The sequence below is a fragment of the Megascapheus bottae genome, chromosome 2, assembly GCF_031878675.1.
Source record: "Megascapheus bottae isolate mThoBot1 chromosome 2, mThoBot2.hap1, whole genome shotgun sequence".
Classification (NCBI taxonomy): Eukaryota; Metazoa; Chordata; class Mammalia; order Rodentia; family Geomyidae; genus Megascapheus; species Megascapheus bottae.
The window spans coordinates 58,469,635-58,496,223 of record NC_143510.1 but is presented as its reverse complement, the minus strand read 5'-3'; the positions used below and the strand labels follow the sequence as shown (position 1 = coordinate 58,496,223).

General features: G+C 37.1%; 1 protein-coding gene across 3 annotated transcripts in view; it reads right to left on the bottom strand.

The window, feature by feature from the left end:
- Nucleotides 1-7,579: 7,579 nt before the first annotated feature.
- Lemd3 (LEM domain containing 3) overlaps nucleotides 7,580-26,589 on the bottom strand; it is a 61,495-nt gene continuing 42,485 nt past the window's right edge. For 2 of the 3 annotated variants that reach the window (XM_090328014.1, XM_090328016.1), the window contains exons 10-13: nucleotides 23,559-23,640; nucleotides 22,332-22,437; nucleotides 22,156-22,234; nucleotides 19,772-21,941 (exon numbers count right to left, since the gene is read on the bottom strand). In XM_090328014.1, coding sequence (XP_090184140.1) covers nucleotides 21,778-21,941; nucleotides 22,156-22,234; nucleotides 22,332-22,437; nucleotides 23,559-23,640 — 431 coding nt within the window. In that variant the 3' untranslated portion in view covers nucleotides 19,772-21,777. Of the gene's footprint in view, nucleotides 7,705-18,858; nucleotides 18,959-19,771; nucleotides 21,942-22,155; nucleotides 22,235-22,331; nucleotides 22,438-23,558; nucleotides 23,641-26,589 lie in introns of those variants that run through there. The other variant, XR_016534532.1, reaches the window with a different exon arrangement.

Genomic DNA, 26,589 nt, shown 5'->3' with positions numbered 1-26,589 from the left:
TTGGGGGTAAGAGCTGAAGATGACAGATGTTATGTGTTTACTTATGAATGTATTAAGAAGCTAGAGAAATGATTTATCGATGTAAAACACTTAAGAGTAAATATCAAACAGATTTAGAGTGTGGATTATTCTGACATTCACTGAAGTGATGATAATTTGCACACCACACTGTTTGAAAATTCTTTATTTGAACATCAGAAACGTCTATTTCAAAACAAAGTCATTTCTGGCAAAGAATTAAGGCTCATAAGCCAAAAACTACTCCATTTGCAAGTGGCTTTCCTTAAAACATCTGGCGAAGGAGGGAAAAATCACATCCCATAAATAATTTATAGCAATGGGAAGATTTCACTTTTTACACAGTGATAATGGAACTGTGTATACTAATGGAAAAAAATTAGACTACAACAAATGAAGGGTGTTAAATCGCTCATATCCTAACCAGTTAAGAACCCAGAACCTGTACCGTTGGAAGGAAATACTTAGGAAACTTGAGTATTCTCTTTCCTCATTTTTTAAAAAGGTTGCATAAGCCTCAGTTTTTCTTAAAGAAGGCCTAGCACAGTTCTTTGCCCATAGTCTAAATGTTACAAAAATAAGATAACACAGGCCAGGAGTTTGGAGTGCTTGCCTAGCATTCGAGAAATTCTGAGTTCCATTCTCCTGTACCACATACATAGAAAAAGTTGGAAGTGGTGCTGTGGCTTGAATTGAGAACATTAGCCTCCAGCACAGAGAGGCTCAGGGACAGTGTCCAGGCCCAGAATTCAAGCCCTAGGACCAGCAAAAATAAATAAATACAAATAAAATAACATAAAATGAACATAGTCATTTTTAGACTGGGATACAGAAATTTACCACATTCAGAGAAAAGCATTCTTCAAAGGAGCATAATTCTAGATAAACTTGAAATATTAAATACAAAACTGGAAAATTATAAAGATGTTGTCATTACAATCTAAAACTGTTCATTTAAGTGGAGAGTTGATGAGCCTTACAAGACTTCAAAAGCTAAAGTAAGCATCTTAAGGAAAGAAGAAAAGAAACTAAAGTTAATGAGTGCATAGTAAGTGGTAGACACCGAGCTGGATGTTTACTTACGGTAGGTATCTCATTTGAATCTTTACAAATACCCGTGAATCTTTTATTTTTCTCCCTCTTATACAGCTATCCAGAAGACTGAGGTATACTGAGTAAATAATGTGAAATAGTATGCAAGCCTCATTCCAGACAGAGCCTTTTCTGCAATATTAATCTGTTCCATTTTCTCAAGGTCATAAGAACAGAGGGGCATTCCCTGATCTTCAGTAGTTTTAAATCACCAGCATGCACTCAGGTTACTTCCAGTACTAAAGGATACCTGTGGAAATAAAACCAGAATCGCAGAACTGACTTGTCCAGTCACCCTTTTGGGTCTGGCAGGTGGGGGTGTGCCTTTGATAGCAAGGAGAGGGAGTACAGAAAAAGTATCCCTTCAGACCACCACCCTATGAGTTTTGTGATTTAACCACTCACTAACTCACAATGCTTCCCATAATTTCCTTTTCATTATGACCTCAGCAATAATCATTTTAACTAAACATTGGTTTGGGGGTGTTTTTGTTGTTGTTGTTTACAAAGGATGATGTAGAAGTTACTGCTTCAGCTATTTCTTATACTCTTCATATGGATTCAGGAGTATCAGGATGACCTAACTTATGTAGTGTAAATATGCCTTCCAACCTAAGACTCTAAAGTCAAGAGTTGGGAAGAAAAAGATGAATGAAATAGCTCTCATGGCAGTAGAGCCAGCTTTACTGCATTACAGCTACAAATCCTCATGAAATGTGTTTAGAATTCTTTTTTTAAAGATTTTAATGTTAATTTTTACATCATATTTCAAAAGTGATGTTTAACAAACAAGTACTCAAGAAGGGATTCTCTATATACAATCACTGGCACAGAGTTTAGAACGTAATTAAAATTAAGCTGAGGGTTTGTATGAATTCTTTAGGACAAACTCAAATTACACAAACAATTCAAGTTGCACTATGTCTCTCTGCTTGGCCTTCTACTTCTGCTCCCACAACTATCTTCACATATCTCAAGATCAAATGCCCCATGTGGGAAGAATCAGAGAATTTTATCACCAATCTTTTTTGAGTCTATCTCAATACACCACCTAATTGGCTAACCCTGTACCAGATGCCTGCTTTTCACTGCTACTTCAGCTGTGACTAAGATGAGGGGTGGGATGGAACACACACAACAGAACATAGCCAGCCACGGCAAATAAAGCATCAGACTGGTGCTTTTTCAAAAGGAGGAATAAGCATGACAGGCATTCATGCCGTAACCTCTCTTACATGATACTTTGACTCCTTAATAAAATCCCTCTGACCACTGCACAAAGCTTCAAGATGCCCTTTCCACACAACCCAAGGAACTGAATTAATGCCAACAACTCCAGTGGAGAATGGACATATTAGACCTAGATACTTTTCCGAAGCTCCAGCCAGAGGAGATAAAGCTGTTAGTACTCATATTCAATGAGCTTTTATCAAATACCACTGGTTTAACTCCAAGTGGAGAATTGACATATTTGGCCAAGATACTGTTCAGAAACTGCAGCCAGAGAAAGAAACACTGTTAGTGCTTAATTCAAGGAATTTTTATCATATACCATTTTGTTTAAAAACACTTGATGAGTTTAAAACCCATTGGGGAAAGCCAGACACTGGTGGCTCATGCCTGTAATCCTAGCTACTCAGGAAGCTGACATCTGAGGATCACAGTTTGAAGCCAGCCTGGGCAGAAAAGTCCATGACACACTTATCTCTAATAAACTACACAGAAAAATCCGGAAGTGGCACTGGGACTCAAGTGGCAGAGCACTAGCTTTGAGCTAAAGAAGATCAGGGACCAGGGACAGTGCCAGGCCGTGAGTTCAAGTCCCAGGACTCACACACACACACACACACACACACACACATACACACACACACAGCCCACTGGGGAGTGAGAGTGCTGTGAATACTTTATTCTCTTAAAAGTAGTTGTTTTATCTGCCAGGCACAGTGGCTCACACATCCTAGCTACTCAGGAGGCTGAGATCTAAGGATCAAAGCCAGTCCAGGCACTAAAGTCTGTGAGACTCTTATCTCCAATTAATAATTAGAAGACCAGAAGTGGAGCTGTGGCTCAAGGGGTAGGGCAGTAGCCCAGTCCCAGAGTTTAAGCCCCACGACAGATTAAAATAAAAAGTAGTTGTTGTTTAATCTAAATCAAATATCAAGAATAGCTGCTTAATTATATCCAAAATAATACATTCAATGAACATAAAAGCCAATATACTTCCCTAAAAATTTTAGACATGCAATATTTTCCCACCAAAATCTATATTTGATAAGCCAGTTGTATTTTTTGGTTCAGGAACTAGTGGCTCACACCTACAATTCTATTTAGTGTCTGAGACCTAAGAATGGTGATTCCAAGCCAGCCCATGCAAATAAATCTTATCTTCAAGTATCTAGTAAAAAAGAAAAACAAAACTGGAAACAGAGGTATGGCAGAATGCCAACCAGAAATTTGGCAAAAATGCCAAATTTGAGACCTTGAGTTCAAGAACATGCACACAGAAATTCTGTTTCAAAACAAAACAATACCATGAATGCATTGAGCTGTCCTTGAGGGGAAAAAAAAGCTAACTGAATAATTTTGATTTTTCCATCTCATTAAAGCTTACTAGAATATGAAAGTAACTTCTTACATAACTAGACTCCTTCATTTTATTTTTATCATTTTTGTTGGTCCCGGGACTTGAACTCTGGGCCTGGGCATTGTCTGTGAGCTCTTCAGCTCAAGGCTAAAGCCCTACTCCTTGAGCCACTTCCGACTGCCTTATTTTTATACAGAAAGAGCCAATATCTTTTTAAAACATGCTTTTCATGTGATAGTAAAATAATGTAAAATCCATAATGATGAATAAATACCAGAATAAGTAGCTAATCAACAAGCTCTTTGCATCTGAGACTAAGATTCAACAAGTCCCAAGAATGTTTAGGGGTTTATAGCTCTTGGCACACTGTCTACTACCTACTTACCTCCACTGTTCACCTGTTATCTTCTAAGTAGAGTCATCAGGCACCAGAACCACATTGTTACAAGGAATATATCATGTGAAATTAAATGCTAAGATGTCAGTGATTAAAATATTATACCAGCATTACCTATGACAGGGACATTCAGGAACATTTTAATAACACAAGTCTGACTGTACACAAATCGTTTTCAAGATTCAGTATTTTTCAGTAGAATGCACAATGGGCCCTCTCCAGTCAGGATGGAGACGGTTAATAACACTACTGTATTTCCAAGGATGGTAATTTAGAAAACTATCATGCTTGAGATCTGATCTCAGTATTACACTGAAAATAAAAGACTGATATGTTTACTTTTCCCCTCTTCAGTTGTCCCTCCCCTTTTTTGGTTAGTCATGGGCCTTGAACTCTCTGGGCTTGGGCATTGTCCCTGAGTTCTTCAGCTCAAGGCTAGCACACTACCACTTTGAACTACAGCAACACTTTGAGTTTTCTGGTGGTTAATTGGAGATAAAAGAGTCTTCACATGGGCCGGGAGTTTGGCCTAGTGGTAGAGTGCTTGCCTAGCATGCACGAAGACTCAGGTTTGAAAAAAGCCGGAAATGGTACTGAGGCTCAAGTGGTAGAGCTCTCGCCTTGAGATAGTCCAAGGACAGTGCTCAGGCCCTGCGCTCAAGCCCAGGTCTGGCAAAAAAAAAAAAAAAGTCTTCACAGGTCTAGGAGTATGGACTAATAGTAGAGTGCTTGCCTAGCATGCAGGAAGATGGGATCGACTCCTCTGTACCACATACACAGAAAAAGCCGGAAATGGTGTTGTGGCTCAAGTGGTAGAGCCCTAGCCTTGAGAAAGCCCAAGGACAGTACCTAGGCTGGTTTTGAACCTTGATCCTCAGATCTCAAGTCTCCTGAGTAGCTAGGATTATATTGGGAGCCACCAGTGCCTGGATCCCCATTTTGTTTTAGTAAACCAGTCTGGTTTAAACTCTTCGTGTGTGGGTGTTTGTATGTGTGTCATTTCCTGGGTGGGTACTCTGATGTAATCTACCAAGTGGCTCACACCTTTTGCTCTTTAGTTCTCATACAGAGACTCTTGCTTTTGCCTTAGCCAGCCTTGAGCTGGGATTCTCCTATCTCTGACCCTCATGTACCTGAGATTGCAGACATGTTCCACTGTTCCACTATGACTAGCTTGTTCTTGAGATGTGGTTCCTATTTTTTCCCTAGGCTGGAATTGAACTGTAAAACTCTTGTCTCTGCTTTTTTATTTTTTTTGCCAATCCTAGGTCTTGAACTAGGACTAGGCTAGGCCTGGGTACTGTCCTTGGAAACTTTTTGCTCAAGGCTAGCACTCTGCCACTTGAGCCATAGCTCAAGTAGGTGATACTGAGGAATTGAACCCAGGGGTTCATGCATGCTAGGCGAGCACTCTACCACTAGGCTCCACTCCCAGCCCCCTGTCTCTGCCTTCGAGTAGTTGGAGCTTGAACTCTTAATCTTGCCTCAATTTTCCAGATGCTGAGATTACAGGTATGTGCTACTAGACCTGGCAATATTACTTTTCAAAAGCAAAAGCACTGAGCATAAAAGGAAGTTTTTGACAAAGCAGTTGGAGAAAATAATAAAATGATTTAGACTTGATAAAAGATAAAGTATACTGTTTCAAGCCAAATACAAAAAAGAGAATACAGAAGTTCCAAAAGAACAAAAACAAACAAAATAGTTTCAGAGTTATAGTGAAGAACAAGTTGCTGAACTTCTGGGAATCACTAATGTACCTAATATGATACAATGAAATTTGGATGCTTACTGTTGATTTATGGTAAATACCTTTTTATCATATTTAGCTACTACAAATCCTAGTTTGCTAAGAATTGGGGAAAATGTACTTTTTATTTTAGCAGATGCTTTTGCTGCATCTGAGATAGTCATTTATTTCAGCAATGTTGTTAGTATGAAAAATTATATTGACTTTCTGATGTCAGACTAATCAAATATTCCCAGAATCCATCCAACGTGGTCCTTTTCTATTTGATACTTGCACCAAAGTCATGCTAGAAAAGAGAGAGACTTTTTCTCTACTTACTGCAATAGGGAAGATTTTAAAAGGAAATGTTCAGAAACTGATACATCTTCAGTCCTCTCCAGGAGAGCACTGTAAAGAACCACAAAGGGGAACAGCAAAAGAAGGCTAAAAATAGATCCAACTGCCAAGTGGACATAGACCAGCTTAGAAATAGTAACCACATTATATTGAAGGCATTTTACAGTACTTCATTTATTCCTGTCACCAGCACGGTTACTAGTTTTTAAAATGAAGAAATTGATTCTTAGTCTTTAACTTAATTAAAGTTACACAATAACTTCACACAGGATCATAGGATCACTATATGTCAAAACTGACTCCCTGGGATGAGCTCTGAACCTTACCTCCCTCCTCTGTCTTTGCTCTCTCAAAGCAGAAATCTAAGGCTGTCTTGGAATATTGTCATATACTTGCTAACATTAACAATTTATGGATCTGTGGCCAGAACAAACCTGGCCATTTTCCAAAAGGCCGCAATGATAAAACTAAACTTCATTACCAAAGATTGGCAGTGATTCAAAATATACTTAGAGATAGATTTTCAAAACAGTGAGGACAATTATAATTAAAGTAAATATTTAGATGTTTGTAATGAAATAAATATGTAATCCAATAAGTAGGTGTCCACTTATTGGAAGTTCTTCCAATTTTATGTTTAAAATATGCTCCATTTCCTTCTAAACACAATTCACCTTCTAACCACTAAGATACAAATATGTATCTTAAATAAAATCAATGGTACTGTACACCGGTGGCTCACGCCTGTAATCCTAGCTACTCAGGAGGCTGAAATCTGAAGATCAAGGTTCAAAGCCAGCCCAGACACAAAAGTCCATGAGAATCTTATCTTCAACTAACCACTAGAAAACTGGAAGTGGCATTGTGACTCAAGGGGTAGAGTGATAGCCTTGAGCTGAAGAGCTCAGGGACAGCACCCAGGCCCAGAGTTCAAGCCCCACGACCAAAAAAAAAAAAAAAAAAAAATCAATGATGACTGAAACATGTAGTCAAAGTTACAAAAATAAACTGCCTGACTAAGGCTGATTTCTACCACAGTACAGATGCTTTCTTCTTCCAGTGGGGAACAACCAACCGTAAACACTTGAAACCTTTCTTCACTTTTTGGTCAATGCTGGCATTGAAATCATAACCTAAAATGAAAATCAGCTTTTTTTCTCTTGATCTCTTTTTAGAGGCAGGCCTATTTCTCATTTGCTCTGGGTCTGAGACTATCCTAGCTTCATTACCAAGTTTTCAGTTAAATCAAGTATTAAGTATCATTTTTCGTTAGTGACAGTGTCCTACATGAAACAAACTTGAGATACTATATATATGATTATAAGTAGCACACAGTCACTATTTTTCACATCTTAACTATTCTTCAGATGTATTTTAATGATCGCCCAAGATTCCATATGATAACCCATTGTTAATCCCATATTTATAGACTTAGGTGGCTCCTAATGTGTCACAATATCTAGTTATAGTACACATTTTCATTGATCTTCATGTCATCTCTGAGCATTTCTTCAGAATAAATTCCTAAAAATTAAAAAATAAGGTTAAGTGGTATGAATAGTAAAACATTTTTATTACAGGTTGGTAAAACTGATCTATAGAGATGCTTATTCCATCACATAACAACTGACAATAATCAAGGTTAATATGCAAAAATACTTTTTGAATTGATTCACTTGAGTTTATCTGTAGTTGAAATGTTTCACAAATTTACTGGCCATTTGCAGCTTTACATTTGTGAACCATGTCCTGATATCATTTGTCTTTATATGTTAGAATAATATTTCTAACTAGTGTTATGCTAGTATTGCCCACTTTTTTTTTTTTTTTTTGCCAGTCCTGGGCCTGAGTACTGTCCTTGAGCTTTCTCAAGGCTAAAGCTCTACCACTTGAGCCAGAGCATCACTTCCAGGGTTTTTTTTGTGTGCTTTTTTTTTTTGGTTTTTTGATGTATGTGATACCGAGGAATCAAACCTGGGTCTTACGTACATGCTACGCAAGCACTCTACCATTAGGTCGAACACCCAGTCCTCCTACTCCTTTTATTTTAACCTACACTTAGGATTCTTGTGCATTAAGGATAATTATTTTAATACACTAAACATGTAATATTTTTCTTTACGGTTTACTTTTGTGGTTAGCTTCATACAAAATGGTTTTCCTCTCATTTATTTTACCATTATTTCTGAATTCTTCATTCCTCCTACAATTTACCTGGTTATGCGTGGGAGAAAATTAAACAGACTGACATAACATCTAATATGAAAATAGAATTTGATATGAATTCAAAGAATCAGAAAAAAATCAGCTCTGCCTCTTCATCCCTGCTAGAATCTATTCTTGTCCCTAAGCCAAATGACTACGTACTGACATTCACCTTTTCATTGTTACCAGTTCATTGCTTAGAACAGTATTTCCCAACCTTTTAAATGTATTATTGGTCCTCAGGGAAAGGATAATTGCGTGGCTACATGGAGGAAGTGGTTTATAGATGGCAGCGAGTAGGCCTTGAGCTCCACAACCTCAAGTCATGCTGCCTCTGGTATATTGCCATGTCTGTAACCTACTTAGACATCAGTTGGAAGGTTCAGTTCTCTGCTAATATGTTACACGGGTTCTAAAAGTCAGGTGCTGGTAGTGATGTAGACGAGCCTGTATCTGACAAATAAAATGAGCCATGAAGAAAATAATGCACATCCAAGTTGGGTGCTGGTAACTCATACTAACAATTAAGAAGGCAGAAATCTGTCATGATTCAAAGCCAATCAGGGCAGGAATATCCATGAAATTTCCAACTAATCAGCAATACGCTAGAAATGAAGCTGGGACCTAAGTGGTAGAATACTAGCCTTGAGTGAAAATTCTACAGAACAGCATCCAAGCTCCAGTACTGGCATCCTTCCCTACTCCTCATACCAACCCATACCCTCTCTAACACACACACACACACACACACACACACACACACACACATCAGGAAACCATCTACTGCTCCTTTGTTTCATAAAGTGTCCTTGTAAAAATATACAAGTTGATGAATGCAACTAAGTGTGTTGTGTTATTGGAACATATGAAATGTTCACAACTGATATCTTCTCTCAAGTTTTTATGAGTAAATTGAGTGACGCCCATACTGTGGATCCTCTATGGAAGTATCTGGACTTCTGCCAGAGACAGGAACTACATACTCTAATACAACTAGTCTTTTTAAGATATTTTTCCTTTTGTGGATTCACTTTTCTGCTTAATTTTATATCTAACTCATATGTCAGTGTTCTTGTAATTCAAGTGTTCATTAACTATATAACTTCACTTACTATGTTATCACAGACAATAATTTTTAAAGGCATGGGTGAGGAGGAGGAGATGCCAGGTGCTGATGGCTTATGCCTGTAATCCTAGCTATGCTCGGGCTGAGATCTGAGGATTGTGGTTCAAAGCTAGCCCAGGCAGGAAAGTCAGTGAGATTCTTAATCTCCAGTAAACTATTCAGAAAAGGCCAGAAGTGGCACCGTGGCCCAAGTAGTAAAGCACAAGCCTTAAGCCAAAGAAGCTCAGAGATGAGCAACCAGATCCTGAGGTCAAACACCAAGACCTGTAAAATACAAAGTGGGGGAAGGCAGGGAATGCAGTCAAAAACCAGATGATCCAATGAATATCCTACAAAATTAAAAGGACTGAGGATGCATAGGGGGAGGATAGGTAAGAATGTTAAAAGTGATGACATTCATTGAGCTAGACTGTATTTATAAACTGCTTTGGTTAAACGGGAACCCCTCTGTACAACCTTTTAAACAAAATAAATTTTTAAGTACTCTTCAAAAGTCAATCTCATTGAATAGTATCTGCTGCACAAATATACCCTGCCCATTATCAAAATGTTTGTCAATGTCTTGCTAATGTCAGTCAAAAATACCACATAAGGGCCAGGAGTTTGGCCTAGTGGTTAGCATGCAAGAAACCCACGTTCGATTCCTTGGTACCACATACATAGAAAAAAAGCCACAAGTGGTGCTGTGGCGCAAGTGGTAGAGCTCTAGCCTTGAGAAAGCCCAAGGACAGTGCTCAGGCCCTGAGTTCAAGGACCAGGACTGGCAAAAAAAAAAAATGCCATGTAAGTGCAATTATAATGCACTACAAATTGAACTTGCAAGCCTCTCAAAATGCAAAGGATTTCCTGCAGCCAAGAAAAATAACAGAAAACTGCTGAAATTGTAAGCCAGGAAGTGTGCCAGGCCCAATCCAGTTTTGTGTGTGTGTGTGTGTGTGTGTGTGTGTGTGTGTGTGTGTGTGTGTGTGTGTGTGTGTGTTTTGCCAGTCATGGCCCCAATCCAGTTTTTGAAGAAGAGCTGACAACAATAAAAAGATGTAGTGTGTAAAGGAAAGATCTGAGTAAAGAAAAACCCTTACATAAATAGGGCAAAGTCAAACATGTTAGAAATGATCATTTCATACCTTTAAAACATGTTGTCAAAAGGGCTGGGAATTTGGCCTAGTGGTAGAGTGCTTGCCTAGCATGCACAAAGACCTGGGTTCAATTCCTCAGTACCACATACATAGGAAAAAGCTGGAAGTGGTGCTAAGGCTCAAGTGGTAGAGCTTGAACCTTGAGAAAGTCAGCCCTGAGCTCAAGCCCAGGACTGGCAAAAAAAAAAAAAAAGTCAAAAATTCATTCTGAAATTTAATGTATTTATCATCTTTTGCTATATATGATTTTTTAAAATTTTATAATGCTGGTCAAACATAGTAAAACTATATATGATGACAATGTGATTCAGTTTCAGGTTATTTAGTTTCTCATTGGCCACATGTTTCTTAACTTTGTTGTTAACACACTTGTTAATTTTTAGATTCAATATGCTTTAATATCTGATAGGGTCAGCCTATCCTTATTTGTCACTTTAAATTTTTAAAACATGTTCTTGTTTTCTTAGTTGATATCCTAAGATTCATTTAAAATTCTTGGAAATGTTATCTATTGGGACTTTCATTAGAATTGCATTAAGCCTTTTGATAAATAAAGGAAAGAGCACAGTCCATAAAGAATAAGTTCATCTATCAGGGACAGGAATATATCCCTCTATTTGTTTTCCTTGAACTGTCCTGAGTTTTCCTCATGTGGGTGCTGTTTTCTTGCTGAATTTATTTCCAGGAGTATTTGTGCACCATTTAAAACACAGTATTCCTGTTGAACACTCAGGTACCAATGATTAGAAACATTATTGCTTTGTTCTGTTTAACATTAAGAATGATTTTTGTATGTAGGGATAATGAAGAATTATATAAGAGGAGCCAGGAGCGTAGTCCAGTACTCATTTAGCATGCACGAAGCCCTGGGTTCAATTTCTCAATACCACATACACAGAAAAAGCTAGAAGTGGCACTGTGGCTCAAGTGGTAGAGTGGGAGCCTTGAGCAAAAATTGTCCATGACAGTGCCCAGGTGCTGAGTTTGAGGGCCAGGACTGGGAAAAAAAAATTGTATGAGAACTTATTTCCAGAATATAGTGGCACAAAACACTTTAAATACATCTCTAATTATAAAACACCTCTTATAATAGATTAAGTACGAAAAACATCTTTCACATGTGAATTACTGATCTGGTAATAAAGGAAGGCAATCCTGAGACCAGAAAAAATATACAAAAGGACAAAGCAATGGCGTCCATGTGGGGACCTGTGGTGCCCCAAAGACATTTATTGATCCCTCATGACCTGGAGGTGTCTGCTCACAGTTACATGGAAATGTTTCTAACAGACCATATTCTATGTGACAAAAACAACCCTTAATAGATTTTGAAGGTTGAAATCATAGGATGTACTCAAACCATACAGAATGAAATTTAAAATTAATAACAGAGAAATTGGGGAAATTCACAAATAATATGATAATAAAACAATACATTCCTAAGTGCTAAAAAGTGAGATTAGAAGTGCAGCTGGAATGCACTGAGATGACATAAATAGAAAATACAATATACCCATACTTATAGGACACAGCTCTAGCGGTGCAGAGGAAAATGTAGAGCACTAAAATTGTATTTAAACAACAAAGGGACTGGGCATGGTGGCTTATGACTGTACTCCTACTTACTCAAAAAAAAATGGAAGTCAGGCAGTTTGAGGTCAGCTCCAGCAAACGAATGCACCAGGCATGTTGGTATACACTTATAATCCCAGCTATGTAGGGGGCTGTATATAAGACAATTTTCATCCAAAGCAATCCTAGACAAAAACTTGAGGTCCCATGTCCCTGCAACAGGGGCCAGGAGCATGGCCTAGTGGTGGTGTGCTTGCCTACCATGTACAAAGCCATGGGTGTGATTCCCTGGTATCCCATACACAGGAAAACACAGGCTGTGGCTCAAGTGGCAAAGTGCTAGCCTTGAGCAAAACTGTCCAAGGACTATGCCTAGGCTTTGAGTTCAAGGCCCAGGAATGGCAAAAGCAAACAAACAAAAAGCCAACAACAAAAGTCAAAGAAAGTCTAGGGCTTGCTTGGCTCAAATAACAGATTGCCTGTCTAGCAAACCTAAAGTTCCCAGTTTAACCCCCAGTACAAAATACAAAAAAAACACAAATCAATGATGTAAACTTAAACCAAAATTGTTCCTCAATAAGCTAGACTGACCAGGAAAAGACTATTAAAACTAGAAATGAAAAGAGGGGCAATACTGATGATACTATAAGAAACGAAAAGAATCATAAAGGAAATGTGTAACCACTATACATAAATTTATTAGACAATAGAGGAAATGTAATTTCTATGACACAAACTAATATCTGACCGAGAAAAATGTATTCCGAAAGGCATTTAAAAAGTAATGCTAACCAATTCTTCACAACTCTTCCAAGAAAGCAGAAGGAACACTTTTTCTGATACCAAAGCCATACAACATCTAGCAACAACAAAATACCACAGAACTGTGTGTTGGGAACAGAAACACAAAAATCTTCAACATAATTGGAGCAAACTGAACCCAGTAACCTTCTAAAGCAGTACTTAAAGGAAAATTCGACCCTCAGAAATTTTCTGAACTTCCCAGAACCAAAATACAAACTTTGCAAGATCTAGAATATCATAACAATTTTTGCAGCTAGGCACCTGTAGCTCACGAACAATCTTGGCTACTCAAGAGGCTGAGATCTGAGTGTAGTGATTCAATGCCAATCCAGGTAGGAAACTCCATGAGACTATAACCAATTAATAACAAAACAAAACAACAACAGGAAAAAAAAAAAAAGCCAGAAGTGGAGCTATGACTCCAATGGTAGAGTGTTAGCAAAAAGCTGGGCAGCCCAGGGCCAGATGGATCCACAGCTGAATTCTGTAGGTCTTCAAAGCAAAGTTCACACCAATACTCCTCAAGCTCTTCAACGAAATTGAAAACGAAGGCTCTTTGCCAAACTCATTCTACGAAGCCACTATAACCCTCATCCCAAAACCAGACAGATTCATCAAAGAAAGAAAACTATAAGCCCATTTCTTTGATGAATATTGATGCAAAACTTCTCAATGAAATACTGGCCAAACATCTTCAGCAACTCTTAAAAAAAATTATATACTATGTTCAAACAGGATGCAAAGCTGGTTCAACATACGCAAGTCAATTAATATAACTCAACACATCAACAGGAGCAAGGACAAGAATCACATGATTGTCTCAATAGATGCATTTGACAAGATCCAACACCCCTTTATGCTAAAAGCTCTGGAGAAACTAGGAATCCATGGAACATTCCTCAGTATAATAAAGGCTGTGTATAACAAACTCACAGATAGCATTATATTTAATGGCGAAAAGTTAAAGTCATTTCCTCTAAAATCAGGAACAGGACAAGGATGTCCACTCTCTCCATTCCTCTTTAACATAGTATTAGAATTCCTAGCCAGAGCATTAGGAAAGAAGCAAGCCTAAAGGGGATCCAAATAGGAAAAGAAGAAGTGAAACTTTCCCTCTTTGCAGATGGCATGATTCTGTATTTAAAGAACCCTACAGACTCCATTCCCAAGTTGCTTGAGCTGATTCAAAAGTTTGGCAAGGTAGCAAATTAACCCTCAAAAATCAATTGCCTTCCTATATGCCAACAATGAGAGGAATGAGGCAACAAGCAGGAAAGCAACTCCTTTTGCAATAGCCTCAAAGAAAATAAAGTACCTAGGAATTATCTTAACTAAGAATGTAAATGACCTTTTTGATGAAAAATTTAAAACCCTGAAAAAGGAAATTAAAGCAGAACTGAAGAAATGGAAAAACCTCCCATGTTCCTAGATTGGAATAATTAACATCGTGAAAAAGGCAATCTTGCCAAGGACTATCTACAAATTCAACACAATACCCATCACTATCCCAATGTCATTCTTTTTTTTCTTTTTTTTTATTATTGTAATTAGTAAAAGGGTTACATGATATTTGCCAGATAGAAGGTGCATTAATTCATATACATTGATACCCTTTCACATGTCTTGGTACCCGTTTCCCTCCCCCCCCACATCCCCCACCTGTCTTGGTTTTCCAATGTCATTCTTTAAAGAAATAGAAGAGGCAATCCAAAATTTCATATGGAATAATAAAATACCCCATATAGCAAAACCAGTTCTTAGCAGAAAGAACAGAACAGAAGGAATTTCAATACCAAACTTCAGACTCTATTAGAGTGACCAAAACAGCTTGGTACTGGCACAAGAACAGGCCTAAAGACCAATGGAATAGAACTGAGGACCCAGCTATTAACCCACAGACCTATGGCCACCTAATCTTTGATAAGGGAGCCCACCCCCCAAAAAAATAGAATGGAAGAAAGACAGCCTCTTCAACAAGTGGTGCTGGCAGAACTGGTTAAGCACCTGCAGAAAACTAAAGTTGGATCCTTCTTTGTCACCCTGCACCAGGATTAACTCCAAATGGATCAAAGACCTCAAGGCAAAAGCAGATACACTGAAAACTTTACAAGAAGGAATAGGAGATACATCAGGTTTCCTTGGCACAGGTCCAAACTTTCTTAATAAGGACGAAAAAACTCAACTATCAGAGAAAGGCTGGATAAGTGGGATTGCATTAAACTGCAAAGCATCTGTATGGCAAAGGACATAGCTAGCAAATTAACTAGAAAGCCTACAGAGTGGGAGAAGATCTTCACTAACCATACAACAAAGGCCTCATATCTAAAATATATTAACAGCTCAAAAAATTGAATCGCTCCAAAACTAATCTCCAAAGAAACCACCATCCCATTAAAAGATGGGCCAAAGACTTAAAGAGAGTCTTCTCTGAAGAAGAAATAAGAATGGCCTATAGACACATGAAGAAATGCTCCACATCTCTGGCCATAAAAGAAATGCAAATCAAAACAACTCTAAGATTCCACCTCACTCCAGTTAGAATGGCCAGGATCAAGAAATCTAATAAGAACAGATGCTGGAGGGGATGTGGCCAGGAGGGATCACTACTACACTGTTGGTGGGAGTGCAAACTTATTCAACCACTATGGAAAGCAGTATGGCAGTTCCTCAAAAGACTAAACATAGAGCTCCCCTATGACCCAGCAACTTCACTCCTTGGCATTTACTCAATTATCCAGAAACAAGGACATACTAAATCCACTAGCACTATTTACCATAGCAAAGATATGGAACCAACCCAGATGCCCCTCAATTAATGAGTGGATCAACAAGATGTGGTATTTATACACAATGGAATTCTATGCTGCTGTAAGAATGACATCACCCCATTTGTAAGGAAATGGAAAGACTTAGAAAAAATCATAAGTGAAGTAAACCAGACTTAAAGGAACATAGGCTCAATGGTTTCCCTCATTTGTCATAATCAGTAGAAACCTTGGGCTCTCCTAGCAGAGATTTACAACAGAACAAAATCTAGATACATAAGGCCACATGGTATGACGCTAAATGAAAGGACCCCCAGGATATAAAAACAAAAGCCATATAATGAGTGATTGTTGTCCTTAATGTACTATGTTATCTCTCATCTCTTTTGTTGTCCCTTGGTTATCTCATATTGTTACAGTATTTCACCTTGTTATCTGATAATTGTACATATGCTTATTTGGTTATTTGAAATAGGATAGGGATGGGGGAAAACAAGATGAGGGGTGGGGGTGGCGGGAGGGAAATGGGGACCAAGACATGAGAAAGGGTATCAATGTTTGTGAAGTAATGCACCCTCTATCTGGTGAATATAATGTAACCCTTCAATTAGTTACAATAAAAAATATATGGAAAAAGAAAAAAGCTGGGCAGCAACCCATGCTGAGTTCAATACCCAGGGGCACACACAATAAATGGGTGCTTTATGGGTTGCCTCAATTAACATATATCAAGCACCTAATTTAAACACTATCCTAAGTGTTGAAAAATGGAGCAAGCAACACAAGAACTTTATCATGTAGCAAAGAAAACAGATAGTATACATTAGTTCTAAAAAGCAATAAACCAGATGAAGAAAAATAGAACAGCAATTTAAGAAACTGGTCAGGAAAGCGCTCTGTGATCAGATGAGCAAAGACACGGGCCCACGGAACAGTGTTAAAGTCCAAGGTCAGCAAGTCTGAAGGCCTTAATAAGGGTTGTTTACTGGAAGTATACAGGAAGGTATCTGAAGAAAATTAAATGGAGACAACATAGAGAACTTCTAGTACAGGCAGAATCAAATAGGAATTAGCAAGTTCAATAAGGCACAGAGACAGGAAGTTGGATGAGAACTGGGCTTGGTCAACAATCATAGTTACCTTGGAACTTAAGATCAGAAGGGTCATGGCTGAAGACATGAGCTGGTCAAGATCTGCAGTCAGTAAAGTAGCCACATGGCTATTGAATAAACTCTAGTTAGTACATCTGAAGAACTGCAGTTTCAATCTGGCTTCATTTGAATTACAAAATAATTTCAATCATGTTGTGACTAGTTTCAGTAATTTATAAAATCTAAATATAGATCAAGTAGTTTTAGTTTGTATTTCTATTATAGGACACTGTTGGATAAAGAGTTAAGAGGAACAAATGAATACTCTAAAATAGAAGATATTTGTCAGTGATGTTTTTCAATATTGGTCAGAAATTTTCTTGGTTTGTAGAAAAATGAAATGCTCATATAATGTATAGATACCGATGCCTGGATTGTATAGGCATCTGAAACCTAACCCATCCTATAAACTTTCCTCTTCTCCAAATGTTCAGAAGTTATTTCCCTCATTAGCAAACTAGACATTAATTTCTCCTTCAATATCGTTTTTTCCAATTTTAACTCATTATTTAAATCTTTCCTTTCTAATTTATCCTTTGAGAAACTTAGGGACTTTTCCTTCTCCTTTCTTTTTTGTGGGTGTGAACTCGTGTCTTACTTGCCAGGTTAAGTTGCTCTACCACTGAGCCACACCTCCAACCTTTCAATGCTTTTACGAGTATTTAGATTTGAACTCTGGGTTTTCTGCTTCCCAGTCAGGTACTCTGCAACCTCTAGTCATTTTTGGTGTGGTTATTTTTATTTGTTTATTTATCTACTTATCTATTTATTTATTTATTTATTTATTGCCAGTCCTGGGCTTGAGCTCAAGGCCTGAGCATTGTCCTTGGACTTTCTCAAGGCTAGAGCTCTACACCTTGAGCCTCAGCAACATTTCTGGCTTTTCTAATGTATGTGGTACTGAGGAATTGAACCCAGGTCTTCGTGCATGCTAGGCAAGCACTCTATCACTAGGCCAAACTCCAGGACCCGCTGTGGTTATTTTTGAGATGAAGCCTTGCTTTTTGCCAAAGGTTAGTCTGGACCATGATCTGCCACCTATTTTACCCTTCGAGCCACAGCAAGTATGATAAGCAAGTATCGCATAGCTTTTTCTGTTAAATGCCTTGTTGTTTGTTTCTCCCAGGTTGGTTTGGAACTTTGATCCTCCTGATCTCAACCTCCTGAATAATTCAGATAGCAAATGTCAACCATCATATTGAATGACTGGTTGAATCGGGATCTTTTTAACTTTTTAACTCAGCTGATCTTGAGCCCTGACCCTCCTGATCTCAACCTTCAAATATACAGGATTACAAGCATCTTTATTTTTCCCAATAAATCATCATTTGTCACTTGAACTCTCCTTAAAAGCCAACATCGAAGCTTGATAAGCAAAGGGACCCTAAAGATTCCTATGAAAGAAACTAATAGTCTGTCTTTCCTACTTCTTATTGCTATGAACTTAAATTATTCAGCCCTAAATGCTAAAGTTTACACATACATGCAGGATGAGTACTATTTCTCAGCATGTTTTCTCATGCTTTCTAGGCCTAGATTATCCTTTCTCAAATTTCATGAATGTGTTAAGATCACTAGTCAACCTAAGTACACAGTCCCTTTTGTTTTAAAATCTAAGATAAGCATAACAAATCTACCCTGCTGGGTCCCTAATGGATGTTCTCAGGTCACACTTTAGTTCCTAGGTTGGTTTTTTGTTTTGTTTTTTTTGCCAGTCCTGGGGCTTGAACTCAGGGCTTGAGCACTGTCCTTGGGCTTTCTCAAAGCTAGCACTCTACCCCTTGAGCTACTGCACTACTTCAGCTCCCCGCCTCGCCTGGTACTGACAATCAAACACAAGGCTTCGTGCATATGCTAGACAAGCACTCTACCAGTAGGCCACATTCCAGTCTTCCTAGTTATTCTTAATGGTTAAGTACCTGTTCCTGAGCATTCTTCCCAAAAGAGTAGCTGTCAAATTCTGCTTGATTTAGTATCCTCTGATGAGCCATCTGGAAGAAGCAACTTGCCGAGATAGGTCTAGGAGAAAAGGGTGAAGAAGCCATGTAGGTGACCTACAATAATGTGATGTCACTAAGAGCAGACAGTAAGAATTGTAAGGCAACTCTTAATTTAAAAAAATCACCAAAATTCTGTTCAGACTGTAACAGACTTGAAGACTGGGATATGTGTTTACCTTTTATCCCTAACACATAGCAGTGCCAAGTTAACAAATTTAGTTTGACATGTGACTACCAAATCATGTCTTTTTGCTTGATTAAAATATCAAAAATATATAGAGCCTAGTACTGCCCAAAATAGCTAACCTAACAGCTGTTCTGTTTTGTTTTTGCCAGTCCTGGGGCTTGAGCTCAGGACCTGAACAATGTCTTTGGGCTTTCTCAAAGCTAGAGCCACAGCACCACTTTCGGGTTTTTCTATGTGTGTGGTATGGAGAAATAGAACCGGGGTCTTCATGCAGACTAGGCAAGCACTCTACCACTAGGCCAAACTCCTGGCTCCTAACAGCTGTGTTTATTGGTCTATGATTAAGTAAAGTTTGTGTAAAATGTTTTCCTTTGAGAAAGTCGGTGGCTTAACAGTTATCTAGTGGTGTTGCTAACATATTCTTGTCCCACTTTGATCCAAATATCTGAAAGGTGAATGAATATATTTTCATAAAGAAAAAATAAGATGATGAAAATAGATGGCTAAAATTAACATTAGGGTCTTCATCTTTAAAGGGCATTACTATTCATGATTCTAAAATAAACAAGAATTAAAATAAAGGCACACAGTTTGATAAGAAAAAAATAGACACAAGGTATTTAAAAAGTCTTTTAAAAGTGAAGATGCATTTAAAAAAACCTAATAATTTTTAATTAGAACGTCTTTTTTTTTAAAAAACAGGACATGTAACAGATTACATCAAACTTCAAAGCTTCTCAAATGTCTAATTATTATACACACTCCCAACTGTTTTGCAGGGAGGAATGTTGGTCGGCTTAACAGTTCCAGATAAAATAAGCTGCATAACAGTACATATTACAATAATAAATGTACAATGTTTACATAAAATGTTGTTTAGAAGCAAGGAAAAAGATGTGTCTGCATCAAAAGGTGACCTGTTAAAATGCCACAAGTATTTTTACATTCATTCTTGCAATAGGTTACAAGATGGGGTCACTAAGCTCAAGTAAATCATTAGGATGCACATAAAATACAGAAAAATCAGTTATTTTATATATTATATATATTTATATTTTCACACGTTAGAATCTGAGACATAAATTGAGAATTTAAAATTTATTCTCTTCAGATAACTCATTTTTTTTATTCTTCATAAACATGGTGCCCACAAAAGCACATAGGTAAGGCACAATAGGGTTTTCTGTTACAGAATAGTGTGCATCATGTTTACTTAACCAGAAAACGTGCATTATCTGTGCAAGTTCATGCTGCAAATTCAACACACATACAATGAAACAAAACAAAAATTCAACTTTAAACAAAACTTGGTATAATTCCAGCTGTTTCACATATTCATTTGAACTGACATTGATATATCAACAGTTTATTTAAAAAGCCAATTAATGATTAGAATACAAGTAAACCTTGCTCAGAAACTACTTTAATCTGAAATCATAAACAGTAATAAGCTAACTGTATGGAAACAAATTAAATACTGAGGCACAAACCAACTGTCATTCCTGCATTTTCAATACTGCAAACTTCCAAGACTCAAAATTTCATGTATAATGTGTCTAATTCATTTTGCTGCAACCATATGCCCTGATTTCAACTTGCTATGTAATAAGGACATTAACATTTCATTAAATTATAAATAGATTGGAAAAACGACTTAATCCCAATAGTACTATGTCACAGCCCTAGTATTCATAATAAATACAGCTTTCACAAAATATTTTTCAGTATCTGCCAATTATTCTTTATTGCTCACATAAATTTGAATCCACACAACTGGTATCAGAACTTTTCACCCCAAATTATACTCCAACATTTTAATATAAAATCTATAAAAGGTATTTTAAACTTGTATCTAATACTTCCACGTGTTTGGCTGTTTGATCTACGTTAGTACAGCCAAATGTACATACATATTTATGTGTGCATATACATATGTATATACACGCACATCTATATACATACACAAATATACACATACATATATATACACAAATCAGATTATGAATAAAATAAAAAGCTTATTTTACTGCTTATGCAGACATTCTCATGAAAGACTTTCACCACCATCAGCATTTATAAATATATACAAAAGCCAGTTTAAGTACATGTACATCTCCTTAAATGTATACGCAGCCATAAAACCAAATAAATTTTCCTATATTCCAGCTGGAGCAAACCAATCTCTTACAAGCAATAGAAACCTAAGGTTAAATTGGGAAATTAACAGGTCTACCACATCTGCCTTCAAGAACTATGTAGGTAACTGTATACAAATTCAAATGAGTTCACAGGAAATTATGGAAATATAAAAAAGCCTCTTCACCATGCTTTTGTGTGGTTATTGAAACACTTTTTGGTGCAATATATAACCACCGTATCTGAAAATGCTTAATAACGTCAGGTTTCCTCATGCAAAACTTTAAATGCACTGGCTTAACTGAGTTTCTAAAACTGAATGAACAATTATTCTACGTACTTAGCATTACTGCCTCACTGCTAAATCCCTTTGGAACCTTAAGATTTCTGGAGCTTTCAAACAGAGCTGTATTCTGCAATAAAAATATTACATACAAAAAGCACTTAAAAAGGAAGACAAGAAGCCAAACAGGAATTTCCTATAGTAAATAGTCCTAGGAGTGAAGAAAGTCTTTTCAGGAACCTCCTTGAGAATTGGCTAGGCCAGTCCGAAGGCGAAGATGAGACATAGAGTTCATATGTTTATTTGATGGCTTCAAGGGAGTGTTGCAAGTAAGAGCCTGGGGAAAGCGATGGTGATATCTATCTAGTCGTAAATATTTTACTGTAACCAATTTCCCTGTTGTAAGATAAAAATAATATTTTAGACCTGTAAAAATGTGTAGTAGCTGAAGAATATTAACTGTGATTAAAAACGCATGAACATAAAAAATGAAATCATCTAAAATTTATTCAAAGAGTGCCAATGCAAATTCCAACTTAAAATCTGGTATCATTTAATTTGGAACTATAATTATTTTTTTCAAAATCTTTGTAATACTCAAATTTCTTACCATCAAACCAAGAGCCATGCAATGCCTTAAAAGCCTTTCCAGCATATTCTGGAGACAGACATTTAACATATACACAGCCCTGTGGTATAAGAAAAAAAAAAGACAGAAAAATAACAATTTAGTTTAACAGTAACAAATCCAACATGTAGAGTTCAATACTGAAGTTACTTTGTTACCTCTCGTGAATTTTTGTCTACTGCGATGTGAACAATGCCATCATTATCACTGCATTTTTCTAAGATTGCTTCTTGAATTGCCAAGTGCCATTGATCCCCTATTTCCCTAAAATGAACAGAAACAACAGTAAACAGTATTCCCACTCAGCCCTCATTGATTTATGTCACAGCAGAACAAAGGGCCCTGCTCATTTAAATGTTCAAAATCCTAAGTACTCACTAGTCATTTCTTTCTTTTATTTTTGTGTATACAGATTAATGCTATCACATTAACATTGGAAAAGTTGAACAATTTTCTTAATTTTGATTATTTCCAAATTCTTAAACTTAACAAACTTCTTCGTATGCATTATAAATACTCTGAACTTTTTTTTTAATGGAACAGTAATATAGAAAATTTGTGCCTTATGAGAGCTCTAAGATTTTCCGTTGTAATGCATGACTATCTTACTTTTCAGATATAGGGGTTAGGAAAGGAAACATAACCTCATCTTAAATTGTAAATCGTCATCTAATAAAATACTGTACTATCAATATTTCCTAATTACTAAGGATGGGGTAAACTCCTTATAAAAATGTATTACCCCAGGGCTGGGAATGTGGCTTAGTACTAGAGCGCCTGCCTAGCATGCATGAATCCCTGGGTTTGATTCTTCAATACCACATAAAAAAGCTAGAAGTAGCGCTGCTGTTTCAAGTGGTACAGTGTTAGCCTTGAGCAAAACTAATGGTTTGTGTTACTGTATATGTGATAATTATATAGTCAGGAAAGTTCAACTGTTACATGGGCATTAAAAAGTTACAACCTATGTGAAGAGGAAAATGTGTACCTTTCTATAGAGAATTTTTTTTCTTTTTACAATTCAAGACTGGAAATTTTTTTGTAGCACATATTTCCATACTATCTACACAGGTAAGGGGATCAGCAGGTTATACTCAGTTAAAAGATATTCATTGTCATGAATTTGTCTCAAGCATTTGTTTATAATGTGAGGGATCACAGTGAATACGAAGATTTAGGAAAGTGTTACAGATTATTATACATCTGTGTCTTTGGATTGAATTTTTGCTTAGAATTTACTAAAAGAAAAAAAGTATAAGATTCCTATAGTCAGAAATTCATAAGGAAGACAAATTTTCAACTATAGGCAGCATTATATGAATAGTATGAATTTTTCACTCAACTATTCTTAGCATAACAAATATATGTTTGATCATAATACTTACATAACTGGATCAAACATATTTCGAATCTTTAAACATGGTGTCAAACTATTCGGCGGCGAATTTCTTCTATCTAAATGAAATGCTACAAAAAAAATCATTTTATTACTTCACACTATTCTACTTTGTTAAAAGGTAATCAGACATTTAGCTCATTAAAAAACATTCATTATGGTCAGGAATTTGTCCTAGTGGTAGAACGCTTGCCTAGCATGCACAAAGACCCAGGTTCGATTCCTCAGTACCACATACGTAGAAAAAAGCCGTAAGTGGTGCTATGGCTCAAGTGGTAGAGCTCTAGCCTTGAGAAAGCCCAAGGACAGTGGTCAGGCCCTGAGTTCAATGCCCAGGACTGGCAAACAAACAAAAGAACAACAAAAAAAACCCACCATTCATTATATACTTTTTTTTTGGGGGGGGGGAGGCCAGTCCTGGGATTGAGCTCAGGGCCTAAGCACTGTCCTTGGGCGTTCTCAAGGCTAGATCTCTACCACTTGAGCCTCAACACCACTTCCAGCTTTTTTCTATGTATGTAGTACTGAGGAATCGAACCCGGGTCTTCGTGCATGCTAGGCAAGCACTCTACCACGAGACCAAACTCCCAGCCTCATTATATACTTTTGTATTGAGCCAGAACCCTATCATAAATGTTAATGAATTATGACCATCACTAATGTTGTAATTTATAGTTAGGGATCAATGATAAACAGTATTAAGCCAAGGCATTATAACTGTGATTAGTCTTAAGAAAGAAAATACTGATAACTGTAAAATACCACTTTGTCCAAAACTATCAGATAAGCTTTCTCCTAACAAGGAGAAACTGAACTAAAATTAAAATTAGCAGGTTAAAGGGTAAAGGAAATTCCAAGTAGAGATGTTAAGCCGTGTACACAGCTCCCATGATAAGCAGGAGGTTGGTACAATCAATTAACTAAAAGCGAGTTAATGTGGCTGAAATAAGAAGAAGAAATAAGCCTGGAGAAAGATATTATACAGAATCATGTAAGCCAACATTGTTATATGATTAACAGAAATCCATTTAAGTGTTGTATTATGAAAACATGAAAAGAAGTACAAATCAAAACAACTTTGAGAATGGCCATAGTCAAGAAATCTATTAACAACAGATGCTGGCTGGGATATGGCCAAATGGGAATGCTACTTCACTGCTGGTGGGAGTGTAAACTTGTTTAACCACTTTGAAAATCAGTATGACTGTTTCTCAAAAGACTAAACAGAGTTCCCCTATAACCCAGCAATCCCACTCCTTGGCATTTACCCCAATGTCCAGAAACAAGCCCTTACTAAAGCTACTAGCACAATGAAGTTCATTGCAGCATTGTTTACCAGATGCCCCTCAGTAGATGAACGGATCAAGAAAAATGTATTTATACATAATGGAATTCTATACTGTCATCAGAAAGAATGACATTGTCCCATTCATAAGGAAATGGAAAGACCTGGGGGGAAAAATCCTAAGTGAAGTAAGCCAGACCCAAAGAAACACAGGCTCCGTGGTTCCCCTCATTTGTAATAATGAATATATGTCTAGGATTTTCCTAGCAGAGGATCACAATAGCTCAAAAGCTAGGTGTATATGGCTATATAGGTAAGGCTAAGCAAAAAGAACTCCAGGATATGGAAACAAGAGGTTTATCTTTGTGGTTGTTGTTTTTAATGTACTATGTGAAGTTCTTTCTTTCTTCTTTTGTTTATTTTTCCCTCTTAAGGTTTATTTCCTGTTGTTTCTGTATCTGACTTTGGCACCTGATAAACTGTATATACTTTTATTTGAATTAGGGAAGGAGGAAAACAAGATGACAAAAGACAAAGGGTGAACCAATGTCACAGCAATATTCACAGGACAATATGTTGGAAATGAACTTTACAGGTTGGAAAAGGAGAAGGAAAGTGTGAGAAAAACATGGGAAGGGGTAACATTCAAGAAGTAATGTACTCACTACCTTATGAATGTAACTGTAACCCCTCTACACATCACCCTGACAATAAAAGGACACATGATGAGATCTTTTAAAATTATATTTACCATTAAAAAAATTAATAGTGGCCTAGTGGTAGAGTGCTTACCTAGCATGCACAAAGCCCTAGATTTAATTCCTTGATACCACATACACAGAAAAATGTCGGAAGTGGTGCTGTGTTCAAGTGGTAGAGCGCTACCACTTGAGCTCAAGGATAGTGCCGAGGCCCAGAATTCAAGACAATAAAAAAAAAAAAAAATTAAGAGGGAACCAATTTGGTAGATGCAAAGATGAATTGGAAAAGACCAATTAGGTTATTATAGCTGTCTAGAAGCAGATCACAGAGATGGAGAAGATAAATCGATACTGTAGATTAAAAATGGATTGAAAGCCAGATGCCAGCTCATGCCTAGCTATTTAGGAGGCTAAGATCTGAAGATTGTGGTTCAAAGCCAGCTCTAGGCAGAACTGTCCATGAGATTCTTATCACCAATTAACCACTATAAAACTTGAAGTGGCACTGGCTCAAAGAAAGCACTAGCCTTGAGTGAAAAAGTTCAGGGATAGTATCCAGGCCCTGAGTTCAAGGCCCGTAACTGACCCCCCGCCCCCCGAAAAAAGTGGATAGCACTAGGGAGTGTTAGGAGTTTGATATGACTTCCTGACTGAATGAGGATAAGGAAGAGATTAAGGGTGACTCCTAGGTTTGTGGTAGAATGAACTGAAGAATAGTACTATTATCTAGAGAAGGAATATGGGAGATATCACTTCGAGAGATAATAAGGAGTTTATACTCTTGTCAAATTTGCAGTGGTTATCTCTTACAAAAGGTGAGTTCTCAGCTCATCTGAAAACCAAATCACCAAATAAAATTTTAGGTATAAATTTGAATTAATGTACATATTATAAATGATATAATTTAAGAAGGTAGAATGAAAAGATGGCCTGGACAAACTTCAAAGGGATGTTCAGGAAAAGAGAAAAATCTACAAAAAAATTAAATTAAAAAAATTTTAAGTGAAAAAGAGGGAAGAGAAAAAAAGAAAAAA